The sequence below is a fragment of the Lagopus leucura genome, unplaced genomic scaffold, assembly GCF_019238085.1.
Source record: "Lagopus leucura isolate 7727_CA_CO unplaced genomic scaffold, USGS_WTPT01 Super-Scaffold_100015, whole genome shotgun sequence".
Classification (NCBI taxonomy): Eukaryota; Metazoa; Chordata; class Aves; order Galliformes; family Phasianidae; genus Lagopus; species Lagopus leucura.
Window position 1 is genome coordinate 6029630 of NW_024962269.1, and position 13160 is coordinate 6042789.

At 42.3% G+C, this 13160-nt stretch overlaps 1 protein-coding gene across 4 annotated transcripts in view; it reads left to right on the plus strand.

The window, feature by feature from the left end:
• FAM214A (family with sequence similarity 214 member A) overlaps window positions 1-13160 on the plus strand; it is a 43372-nt gene that overhangs the window by 23327 nt on the left and 6885 nt on the right. For all 4 annotated transcript variants that reach the window (XM_042875747.1, XM_042875746.1, XM_042875744.1 and 1 more), the window contains exons 2-10: window positions 1875-2059; window positions 2867-3069; window positions 3520-3645; window positions 3912-5760; window positions 6264-6380; window positions 7958-8037; window positions 8835-8943; window positions 9750-9908; window positions 12016-12084. In XM_042875747.1, coding sequence (XP_042731681.1) covers window positions 1875-2059; window positions 2867-3069; window positions 3520-3645; window positions 3912-5760; window positions 6264-6380; window positions 7958-8037; window positions 8835-8943; window positions 9750-9908; window positions 12016-12084 — 2897 coding nt within the window. The remainder of the gene's footprint in view (window positions 1-1874; window positions 2060-2866; window positions 3070-3519; window positions 3646-3911; window positions 5761-6263; window positions 6381-7957; window positions 8038-8834; window positions 8944-9749; window positions 9909-12015; window positions 12085-13160) is intronic.

Below are 13160 nucleotides of genomic sequence, written 5' to 3' on the forward strand. Positions count from 1 at the left end.
CGGAGTTGAGCACGATGCTTGTATTAGCACCAAGGCACCATTTCAGTGCTTTTCAGAGATTTTCCATGTCCCATTCCCTATTCTCTGTGACTTACCTGTTGTTTGGGCGTATGCCTGGAAAAAAAAAGTTGCTGGTGCCTCATTTTGTCAGTGAGTCACATCATTGTAAGTGACTTGTTCTCTCTGTTATTTACTGTTCCTTTAATCTTTTGTGCCCCCTTCTTTAGTAATTTTCTGCCTTCCATCAGAGGAATGGCCACTTTAACTCGTGCCAGGTGACTCGAGGCTTGGTGCACGTGGGGTCCTCTGGGAAACTCATCTTACCTCGGGCTTTTGGTGGAAGGCAGGTGGTGGCTGTGCCTGGTGCAGGCAGCACCCAGCCCTGAGCTGCCACCGAGCGGGGGTTCCTGCTGCCTTCTATTCTGTTTGCCCGTAGACAGAAGTGCATCCCTTCAGAAAGAGGAAAGAAGTCTGTAAAGATGTGGACTCACAGAATCATAAGATGGCCTGGGTTGAAAAGGAGCATAATGATCATAGTTTCAATCCCCTGGCCATGGGCAGGGCTGCCAACCACCAGACCAAGCTGCCCAGAGCCACATCCAGCCTGGGACTCGTCTGTACAGAGTGTGGATCCCTGGCAATGGAGCCGGCTTCTCCCACATACCGTGTGTAGATCCCTTCACATGGTCTGCAGGCCATGGAGCCGTGGAGCACAGGCCTGGGCTCAGCAAATACATCCATGCAAAAGCTGGTGTTACACACTTTGTAGTTTCTATATGCAAGTAATCGGGCATTTCACTGGTGTTCTCACGTAATGTGTCCCTTCTGTAGATTGTTCAGGTCTGCCTTACCACGTTTGCTAAGTGCTCAGGTACTGGGGCATAAAGGCAAAAAAACAAAGCAGCAAAACCTCTTGAACAATCTCTTTTCTACAGGAGGAAAGGCATTTGTGCATGGTGTTCAAAACCTGCGCTGAAGTTAACAGTCCCTCCTGGCAGCTCTGTTCTGGGGCACGACGCAGGATGCTCACACTAGAGCGGTGTAGCTGTCACCTGCTTTTATCCCCCAGAAGCATAAAACCAAGAACTGCTGCCGTGCTGCCGAACTGGGGCCTCTGCGCTGCGCTCCGTGGGCGCTGCATGTGCCAGCGTGGCTCGTGAGGAGCCGTGCAGCTGCTGCTTTGTTTAGGGAGACTTGTTGAGGTTTGGTTCTTTGCACAAGTTTGGACTGAGTGTGGTACGAAACAATGAATATTCTGTATGTTCTTCGTGAACCTTGTCTCTGTGTGAAAGCTGTTAATGGCAACTATAAATGGACCTCTCTTAAATAATCCCGGCTCTCAGCAGTAGGAACTTGCTATAAAAATCTTAAAGAACATTGTGTCCCACTTTCTCTAATATAATTAACTCTTACTATTTTTTCTCTATTAGATTTTTTAATGTATTATGTGATGCAGTGTGTCTTCTTTTTATCTGTTACGTGCTGTTAAGGATGTCAAGTCGTGCTGCCATCAGACTCCTTCCATTAGGACCCAGGAGAGAGTTTTCCTGTAGAAAGGCTGTGATTCAGCTGTGGGTCGCAACACAAACTGTTGTTCTTTGTGATGGTGCAGCCTTACACAGCCATTTTACTCTGTGGAGCTTTCTTTAGAGCGTTTCTAATTTTGTATGCTTGCAGCGGCGAAGTTATAGGTAGAAGAAAGATGAGTTTTGGTGTTGTGATGGCTCTCGGCATGGTGGGGAGGCAGGCAGTCTGGTACATCCATTTCCCATAGCTCATGTTTAAAGCGTACCTTGGAACAGACCGCAGGACGGCTACAGTTAATGCTTGCTATACAGCAGTTGACATTGATTTTTGTCTTTTTGAAATGGCAGATACTTTAGATGAATACTTCGAGTATGAAGCTGAGGAGTTCCTGGTCTCCTTGGCCTTGCTGATCACCGAGGGTCGGACGCCTGAACACTCGATAAAGGGCAGAACAGAGGGCTTCCATTGTCCTCCAGCGCAGTCCAGTCAGCCACCAACAACTAAGCATGAATGCAGCGACAAGCTGGCTCAGGTACGATGGTCCCATTTCGTCTGAAGTGTTGCTACCATGTGAAAATCAGCTGAGAGCCCCTGGTAGATTGGTAGCTAAGCACAGGTAACAATTGCTGTCTGTCAGCTCTGCATTTAAACAAGCGTGTAATTTGGTGTCATACTAATAATAGATCAGATCTGTCCTTAAAATGAGATCGTTAAGCCTTTTATCCTTGAAGGTGAAGTTCTGCACAGCTACCTGAATACAGTACCTATTTGAGTCTTTCTTATGCAGATTGGCAGTGCTATTCTTAGCATTCGTGGTTTTCTTTTTTTTGAGAGAGAAGATGTAGGCTGACTTGCAGAACTTTTTGCTTTTTCAGGTGATATTAAAAAGTTAGTGGTTCAAAAAAAAACAGGAGCACCATCAAATGCGCCTCATCTCTTTTGGGTTGATGTTGGAGCATCTCTCAAATGAAAGATACAAAGTGCTGCGTGAGTTTGCAGTTTATTCATGCAAAAATTAGTCTGATCCAAGACACAGTATTTCCTAAGGTATTGCTGAGGATGGCCTGTGGAGAGACTAGTAGAAGTTGCAAAGTATGGTAGTTAGGGAAATTTCTATGAGCTCTTTATTTTTGACTGAAGTTGCTGCAACTGCTGGTATAAATGATTTGTTTATTTGTCATTTGATAGCGCTGGGATCTTATCGCTGATTTGGTGCAGTGCAGTCTACAGAACTCGACCCTTACCCTTTTTGAGGTCTTTGGAATGTGATTTTTAAAGCAGGTTTAAATGTGGCTAATGTTTTTATGGCTTACATATGTTGACATTTATTCTCTCTTAGTGTCGTCAAGCCAGGCGAACCAGATCTGAGGTTATGCTACTGTGGAAAAACAATATTCCAATCATGGTTGAAGTGATGTTACTTCCAGACTGTTGCTATAGTGATGAAGGGCCTAACACAGAGGGGAATGATTTAAATGATCCTGCAATCAAACAAGACGCGTTGTTGTTAGAAAGGTGGATTTTGGAACCAGTTCCTCGACAGTAAGTTGGATATTGGGATCAGTTGATAGTTGCTTGACTTGTTAAATTCTGTAAATGTTTGCCATAGATGGGAGCCAGTCAGGCTCTGTAATCTTCAAAGTGTTGAGGAATTTTGTTGTTTTGCTTGAATCGCCTGTTTTACTTTCAGAATGAAAATCTGTAAGTAGATTTCTCTTCCTGTATTTAATACAAAATATTCTAACAGTGCACATGTAATATATTGTATTTATATATATACATATTATATTTTTATGGCTGTAATTTCCTACAGGACATTTGACCTTTTGCCTAAGAGATGATAACGTGTTATAGGAGAGAAGGCAAATGGGGAAAGGGAGCAACAGATCCTGTGAAAGCTTAGTTCTGTTAACAGCTTTCCGTGTCCTGGTTCTCTTAGTTCTCTGTGTATATTCTGACCAACATCTGTGTGTTTCTTTTAATGCTTTTCAGAAGTGGAGATCGATTCATTGAAGAGAAGACACTTTTATTGGCTGTTCGCTCTTTTGTTTTCTTCTCCCAGCTGAGCGCGTGGCTGAGTGTTTCACACGGTGCTGTTCCCCGTAACATTCTGTACAGGTATGTTAGAAGTGAAAAATGCTCTTGCTTTGCTGTTTGCAGGTTAAACTCATTCTTCCTACCTGTGGTCCACTTTGCTTTCAGAGGGTGCCGCGTTGTTGGCCCAGTTCAGTAGTGTTTGTATCAGGTTCCTATACTTTACGAAGTGTGGCAGTTGCTGTGTGACAATGCTTCAGTGTTTTGTTTTTGAAATTTGTCTCACGAAACAGAGTATCAAAGGCTCCTTGTTTAGGTATGTCTATAAATGCACTTCTGCACTGTTTCAGGGTGAGCGCTGCAGACGTGGACCTGCAGTGGACGTTCTCCCAGACACCAACAGAGCACGTCTTTCCTGTTCCTAACGTTTCTCACAATGTGGCCTTGAAAGTCAGCGTCCAGTCCCTACCCAGACAATCGAACTACCCAGTTTTGACCTGTAGTATTCACACCAACCTTAGCTATTATGAAAAGCAAATGAAAGAGCGTAAGTTACATCAGCACAGTGAATCCAGTACAGCAGAGCTGTGCAGTACCTCCAGTCCGCAGCGTGTCTGTGGGAAACAAGCATGGACAGTGATACCCGAAGGCCTACTTAATGTAAGAAAGACACCTGAATTCACTTCATCTATCAGAAATTTAAAGCTTTATCCATCTACTGGTCTTGGATCTGATTTTGCAGCATCACAGTCTAAAGTTCAGTGCTACAATGCTGCAGCAGACAGTAAGACACAATCTCACGAAACAGCTGTTCGAACTTTTAAATCCCTTTCTTTGGTTGATTCCCGTGTTTCGAATGGTCATTGCTCTCATCAGTCCGCAGGAGAAACCAATCCTTTGATAGGTTCCTTACTTCAGGAGCGACAAGAAGTCATTGCAAGAATTGCTCAACACTTGATTCACTGTGATCCAGCTACTTCCCCAGTTGTTGCTGGACGTCCCTTCAACATACATGAAACCAGCACAGCTACACCAAAAGCTTATCGGAGTAATTACGAAGATGAAAACTTGCTGAGGAAAGGCAAGGAAATCTCATCTGTCCCTACTGTCAATTTAGATCATGCAATACAAGATGATGGTGGCGAAGGCAAAACTAGAGCAATACCAGAAATCCCACGGCTCGATCCCCGTGCTCCAGCGAACCACTGTGGCCGTCCATCTGCAGGAGAAGGTAACCCTCTCATTGACTCTCTGCTCCAGGAGCGGCGGGAGGTTATAGCAAGGATTGCCCAGCACTTGATTCATTGTGATCCAGCTACTTCTCATGTCAATGGTCGTCCGTTCAAAGTACACGAGAATGGCCCGGTTTCATCAAAAATTTTCCGAAGTACATACGAGGATGAAAATTTGCTGAAGAAAGTCAAGCAACCATCTTCTGTTTCTTTTGCTAAATCTAGTTTTTCTTTGCTAGAAGACAGTGGTAAATCAAAGTTGAAAACACCTGATACTCCTATCAGTCCTAGGTTTGATGGTGAGTCGAAGGCTTCTCTGAAACTTCAAGCAAGAAGAAAATTGGTGTTAGCAAAGCCTAGTGATGCTGTCCAACATGCATTTCATCAGGCTTCAAATAAGACTTCTCACTCATTTACTAACACGCGCACGTCATCACTGTGTGTTAAAGAAAATAAATCCGAATTGCCGGATAAGTTGGAAATGATGCAGTCTGATTATGTGCAGAAAGACCAGATAACCAATAGAATTAAGCAGTGTTCAAATTTTAGCAGCATCGATGAACAGATTTGCACAAATAAACTTAAAGAAAGAATGGTTGTTAGTGAGAGTAACAACACGGGCACTTTTAGCAGTTTGCAGATAGATAAATGCAGAATACTTGAAGGTACAAAAAAAGCAACTGTGATGCAGGCATCTGACTCTTTGCACAAGAATGAACTCAAATGTTCAGATAAAGACTCAAAAAAGCCAAGTATTTATGAGCAAAATACCCAGCTTATTAGTATTGAAAATTATTTAAATAAAGACCACGACAATTTCAAAAATAAAAACAGACAAGATAAAACGAAAGCTGCACATGATGAGAATGAAGAGCCAGTAGGCCTTGATTTCCAAAGCACTTCTCAGAAGAAACCTACAGAAGATGGCTCCATTAGGTGTGAACGGCTGAAGAACCCAGAGGTGCAGGTAAGCAGAGATAAAAAGAGCGGTTTCTTTAGCTGCTGGCAGTCACGTAACTTGTAACTGCAGCCTATATTTGCTAAGGGTGATAGGAGGAAGGATTTTGTCTGGCTGTGTGAAGCAGTGTTGGACTGTTGTCTGCTTCCAGTGAAGTGCAGTTTGGCCTAGCGGTGCTTCCCTCCTCCCTTCTGAATTAAAAGTTTAACGTGAGGAAGAACACTGCCTCATCCTGCTCACTGTGACAGCATTAGAAATGACCTTTTCTGCAGTCAGTTAGGTGTCACGTATACACGTGCTGTTGTCTCACTGTCGTGTGTGGCCATTTACAATCAGTTGTTTGTAGTGCTTGTAGATTGAATCAAAGAGAACTTGAATCTATTTCGTAATACATTAATATGATGCAGGTGCACCAGCTGCAGGAGTTCTTTACACTCAAGCAGACAAATGATGGCTTGATAGGCTGTTGAAATGGCCCAGTAATATCTTGAGTCAATCTGTTTTGCTGACAGAAAGCACCATCTCTAAAACACACAAATATATGGCGGAAACACAATTTTCGGTCCTTGGATGGAACTTCAACCAAGGCTTTTCATCCCCGAACTGGATTGCCTCTGCTTTCAAGTCCTGTAAGTTTATGGTGAAGTTATGGCTTAATTGTGACTCAACTTTTATGTGAGAAAGGGAGTATTTTGAACATTTAGTTCCCGTGTAGTGTAGAAACTTTGACGAGATACCTAGAAGTTGTTTTTGTATTTGCTTTTGGTGTCAGAGTGAATGCCTTTGCAGCAGGGATCTTCAGAATTAACACTAAAATGAATTTGAATAATTCTGAAAAAGGATACATTAGAGGTAGATTTTCAAGAGTAACAAAAGGTAAAATAAAAAATTTTACAGCAAGCAAAAGAAAGCATTTTGTAGTCACCAAGGGGTTTTTGTGTGTTATTAATCCCTGGTGGCCTATTATCCTGAAGTTTTTGTTTCTGTGAACAGTTTGTACAGCATATTCAATATGCAGAGATGTAGCTGAGTAAATGATACAAGGTTGCTGTGAAAAGGCAGAAACACATATTTATATGAGGGCTGCTCTGAAAGTAATGCCTCGTGTTTTATTGTGTTGGCTAGTCTGACATGGAAATGTGTGTGAAGCGAAGGTGTGGAATTGAGTTCCTGCATGTGGAAAAAAATGGCACCCATTGACATCTATTGATGCTTGCTGAATGTTTCTGGAGACCAAACAGTGGGCATGAGAACAGGAAGGTGACTGGTTGTGCCTTTCAGCGGTGGCAACGGTAATGTGAAAGATAAGTCACTGTCCAGGCCTGCACCAGTTTGAAGTCCGTGGAGCACGTGGCTGAGCTTGGCTGGACTGTTCTACCACACCCACCATATAGTCCTGATTCGGTGCCTTTTGATTTCCGTCTGTTTGGATGGTGGAAAGATGGACTGTGTGGGTGATGTTTTCCCAGCAGTGCCACTGTTATAGCAGCTGTGAGACAGTGGGTCATCTCTGCTGGTGCAGGTTTTTCCAGTGTGACAGGCAGGCTCTTATTCATTGCTGGCAAAAATGCTCAGCTAATGGTGGTGACTGTGCTAAAAAATAGCATTTTGCAGCTGAGAATTTCCTCTATCAAGTAGTGTTATTGTGCTCTTTGTATCTGTTGGACTTTCCGTGGTCATAAACAGGAGGCATTACTTTAAGAGCAATCTATGTAGTTCCTGGTTGGTTGTCTGGGGCTTCTAGAGAGAAAGGCATTCCCAATTAGAACTACTGACATACTTTTATTACCTTTTATAGCATGTAGTGTGTGTTGTTCTTTGGTGCTTATGGACAATGTCATATTTTCAGGGAGCTCAGATGGAAATCGGTACAACTTGTTTATTTCTAACACTGCGCTGTTCCAAAGCCTCCTGAGTGAGCTGCACAGTGATGTGGGGGCATATTTAGTTCCTGTTGCTTTGTTCATGTATTCTTCCGGAAGCTCCTGTTTGTGTTGATCAGTTTTTCTTCAATCTTTTGAAGCAGTTCAGTCAATCAGAATCTTTAATAATTTTAGAATAGCTTTAATAAGTTTAGAACAGCTTTCTTCTTTGTTTTCATGTTTTTGTAATGTTATGCAGATTCTTGGCAAACCTGTGCTTACTTGTCAAATTTGTGCTTACTGGAAGTACAGTTTTTAAATTAGCATTTTCTTCCCCTTTTGAGGTTCCTCAGAGGAAAACACAGTCTGGGTGCTTTGATCTGGATTCGTCACTACTGCAGCTGAAATGTTTGTCAGCAAGAAGGTACGTTTTATTTACCAGAAACTTTGAGATTTTTCTTTAAACAGAACATATGTAACAACAAAGATCATTAACAAATGCAGATGTGTGGGTGCCTTTTCAAAGAATTCTTATTCTGAAATAATTTTTTAAGATTTCATTGCAATGGTGCAGGCAGTGGTTTGCAGCCCTTGCTGCGCTCATCAATTGATGGCTTTTGTCTCAGGTCCCAAATCAGCCACTGCTGAGATGAGCTCTGTCCCATCGAAGACTGGGACAGCTGTAGGATACACTTGAGTTCTCAAACAGCAAATTGATTAATCATTGATTCTTCTGTTTCCCTGAAGTTTTTTTCTCCATTATATGAAAAGCTTTTTTTTTTTTTCTTCTTTTTTTTGAAATGTTTTGTTCTTAGAGTTGGATGGTTAAATAGTTTGCTTTTATATGTGCTCAGGGAGCATAACCTTTGAAAGGGGACTAGTCATGACTTTTTACACATTAATGTGGATAACAGCATAACATGAACAGCTTTCAGTATGGTAGCGTGGTGGAAACTTCAGGATAAATGGCTACATACAGGAGAATATTGTTACTTTATTCAGAGCTAGTGAACAATGTAGATCTGTTTTGTCTCTGTCTCTTGGTGGAGGCATTCTTCAATAACCTAGAAAGTGTTCTGTAAGAGTACTAACAGGCAGTGTTCAACTGGTATTTCTTTAGCACAGTATTTTCAATGCAGTAAGTAAATCATTCTTTTTAGACCAGGTTATACCCAGAAGAAATGTGTTCATCCTTTATATTTATTCTTTTTTATTTAATAGCCCACAACAATGTATAAACAGAGAGAGTGATCCAGAGAGCCATGGAAAACCATTTCTAAGTTCTAGTGCTCCACCAGTAACAAGTCTTAGCCTTCTGGGAAACTTTGAGGTATTGCATATTGTCTAGAAGTCTTGTGGTATTTTTATTATTCTTCTGTACTGCTTTTAGAGCACATTAGTGTGGATAATTCCAGCCTGATTACAGTGTAAAGATTCATAATTAAATTGAATGAAATTTGTTTTAATTTCCATCTAATAAGGCATGAATTTCATTCCAAAGAAGTCTTCTCTCTCAGATACAAAATCAGAAATTTTAACTTTTACTTTAAACTACGGTTAATTTAAGAGGTATTCTGTTGGCTTAAATGAGGTTCAAACTGTTATTGTTTTTGTCATATATAAACCTAGGAAAAAAAAATCTCATTTTTACTCTTGAAACTTACTCAATGTTTCACAAAAGCCACATGAAATCAGTGTAGTAAACAACATATTGGAAGTGTAGCCTCCAGCTTTTGGTTTCATGTAGCACATCAAATGCCAATGACTAATTGTAGCACTTCTGGATTGCACTATGCCTTGTGAAACATGGAGTGAATATGCTGAGAAAAGCTGCAGGTTACAGTCTATTCTTTCAGACAAGTCGTGAATAGATCCCACTGCTCTCTGAGAGCTTTTGTGCAGGTCTGAGTCAGATTAAGACAGGGTTGCATGATGCTTTCTGTTAGACCACTACCATCTTGCTGAATGTTCCTCTGTTTGTTGTCATTTCTGCCTCGGTTGTGATTTCTGGTATGTCACCTCATGGCACACTTAGGACCCAGGTTCTCATAGAAACTTGCTTTCTTGTTTCCTCCTTTTGATTTTGTGCCGTATTTTGAGGCAGTCTCAATCTAAGCTGTATGTTTTGTTTTTCAGGAGTCCGTCTTGAACTTTCGCTTAGACCCGCTAGGCATCGTCGAGGGCTTCACAGCAGAAGTGGGAGCCAGTGGAGTCTTCTGTCCCACTCACATGACCCTGCCAGTTGAAGTGTCATTCTACAGCGTTTCAGATGATAACGCACCCTCTCCGTACATGGTGAGTGTATGGTCCAAATTATCTCTCCTCTGTTAAAAACCAGGAAGGTGGAACGCAGTTCATAAGCTTGTAGGCAGGTGAACTTGCCTAACTCGTGCTCTAATACAGTAATCAGACATACAACCCTAATGCTTGCTGAGATGTTTTGTAATTAGCACGGAAACATATGTAAACTACCCAGAGCTATTCAGAGTTTCTCAGCTGATCAGGTACTTCTGTGGTAGTAGACACAGTATCCTCCGGGAGGATATTTTAGCCCTCATCCTTTGGCATTTCAAAGCCCTGCAGTTTTTACATAAGGACAGAGCTGGCTTCAGATGATTGGGGAATTAAATTCTCATGGGTGGAGATGGAACCCAAGAGCTAAGAGTAGAGTTCGGGCTCTGGGGCTTTGGGGGGGTCATTTCCAGCTGCTTGTGATCAAAGTCCCTTCCTCCCACCCTTTCTCTTTTCTTAACTAATGCGTTTTCTCCCATTGCTGTGTCCAACATCCAGCTGCTCTGGTCATGGAATATCACTGGAGTGGTTGATCTCCACCATCTCTTTTTATCCAACTTTCTTAAAATAGGCAGTGAGGCAATAGCTGGACTAATAGGATACATTTTGTTTTCCAAACAAGCTGCTGTCCTGGGGAACTAAACGCTTTCCCAGTAAGTAGCTTGGGTGGTAGGCCAAGGTACAGTTGTGGGTGGAAAGGTTAGACTCGTTGTTGGAGTTGCTTAGCCCTTCATTTTTAGGCAACTGCTGTCTGAGCTAGTGTCAAGCACATCACTCTCATAAGCTGCTTAATCTGTTGGTGTTTACACCAGCACTGCAGTACTAATTCTGTTCTGCGCTTCTGCAATGACAGAACAGGTTTGAATGCCTAAAAATTGCTACCTTGTAAAAAGCAAAAGTCTGATTCGACAGTTCAAAGCATCCAGCTGACAGCTGGATTCATTTTGAATGCCTGTTAAGTAACCTGGGTGTTACCTGGGAGACAGATCTCATTCTGAGAGGTTTTACTGTGTATATGTGCATTTAAAATACAGTAAATAGTTTATTTAAACATGTAAGCAGGGCTTAATATCTGATTATCTCAATGTGCAGACTTCGAATTTGTACCATGTTTTGGTATTCTGCTTCTGAACTGATTCAGAAAATGAAGTTAAATGGCTTTGCAAGTTAAGTTTGCATAATACAGTTTAAGCTTGTATGTATCTTTCTTAACTACAGAAAAGTAGTATCAATTTTCTTGCTTTCATCTATTTAGATTATTTCACCTAATTTTCCAGAAGATAAAAGGATTCTGATGTTCTTCAAATGGTTAAAGTAGCATTGCTTATTTCACTAGCAGAGTTTCATTGTTTAAGGCTTTCCCACATGTTGTAAATACGCAGTTATGGCTGGGTCTCACAGGATTAAGACAGCATTTGTATCGTGCCTCCATCATCAGAAACATTGTTTCTGTTTGTTTAGCTAGTTTCTTTTGCTCTGCTTTTCCTGTTGGGTTTTTTTGTTGGATGTTTTGTTTTCGATGTGTCTGTATCAGTGCAGTACACCAGTTGTGCACAGAAGCATGATGGAGTTCATGCTGAAATGCAGAGCCTCAAGGGTGAGCTCAGCAGTGCTGGAGCAGAGTGCTTTTCCTCCATGGGTGCTGCTGGGATGCTCACGCTCTGTAGATCCCTGTTGGTACTGAAGCAGATGATATTGTTCTAGAGTTTTGCATTAGAATGGGAGATTAAGTGCATCTGCTGTCTTTGAAAAGCAAGAATTAATTCTTTGGGATGGAAGTATTATTGGTGCAATTGCAGGCCATACAGAAATGGACAGGCAGTTCTTTCATTTTTAACTGAAGGCTTTCTTTCTAGAATGTCTTTTTATTTTTCTGTAGCTCCCTGACTGCTAGTCTGAACAGGTGGAACCTTGAAAGCTGTTTTGAGAGCAGAATGTACTCCTTATTGCACAGCTCTTAATGATCTGCCGAAGCTGTTGATTTTTAACTTCATCTTAAATTTTGTGTTATATTCTTTAATTTTTTTTCTAAAAATCAGCAGCAACTAAATGAGTAGAGCACTATGATTTGTATTGCACCCTGCTGACTGTTTCTTTATTTTTTCCCCAGGGTGTAATTACTTTAGAGTCCCTTGGTAAAAGGGGTTATCGGGTACCGCCTTCAGGAACGATACAAGTGGTACGTATGCAGCATAGAATAGAATCATAGAATCATTTGAGTTGGAAGGAATCCTTAAAGGTCATCTAGTCCAACTCCCCTGCACTGAACAAAAGCACCTACAGAACCTGATGAGATGCTCAGAGCCTGGTCAGCCTGACCTTGAGTGTATCCAGGGATGAGGTACCCACCACCTCTCTGGTCAACCTGTGCCAGTGCTTCATCGCCCTTACTGTAAAAACAAAACCAAACCTCTTCCTTATATCCTGTATAAATCTCCCCTTCCTTAGTTTGAAACCATTTCCCCTTGTCCTATAACAGCAGACCCCGCTAAAGAGTCTATCCCCTTCTTTCTTATAGCCCCCCTTTAGATATTGAAAGGCCGCTATCAGGTCACCTCGGAGCCTACTCTTCTCCAGGCTGAACAGCCCCAGCTCCCTGAGCTTGTCCTCATAGGGGAGGTGTTCCTTCCCTTGGATCATTTTTGTGGCCCTCCTTTGGATGCGCTCTAACAGGTCCACATCTCTCCTGTACTGAGGACTCCACATCTGGACGCAGTTCTCCAGGTGAGGTCTCACCAGCGCAGAGCAGAGGGGCAGGATCACCTCCCTCGACGTGCTGGACACAATTCTTTTGACACAGCCCAGGTTACAGTTGGTTTTCTGGGCTGTGAGAGTACATTGCTGGCTCATGTCCAGCTTGCCATCTGCCACTAGCCTGAAGTCCTTTTTGACAGGGCTCCATCCTGGCAGTCCACCAGCTTGTGTTGATAGCAGGGGTTGCCAAGACCCACATGCAAGACCTTGTGCTTGGATTTTTTGATCTTCCTGAGGTTCTCCTGGGCCCTCTGCTCAAGCCTATCTAAGCCTCTTTGAATGGCATCCCATCCCTTGGGTGCATTGACTGCACCTCACAGATTGGTGTCATCCATAAACTGGCTGAGGGCACGCTCAATGCTGGTGTCAGTGTCACTGATGAAGTTGTTACAGAGCACTGACCCCTGAGGGACACGACTCGTCACTGATCTCCGTCTGGACATCCAGCCATTGACCACCACTCTCTGGGTACAACCTTGTAACTGGTTCCTCATCAATCAA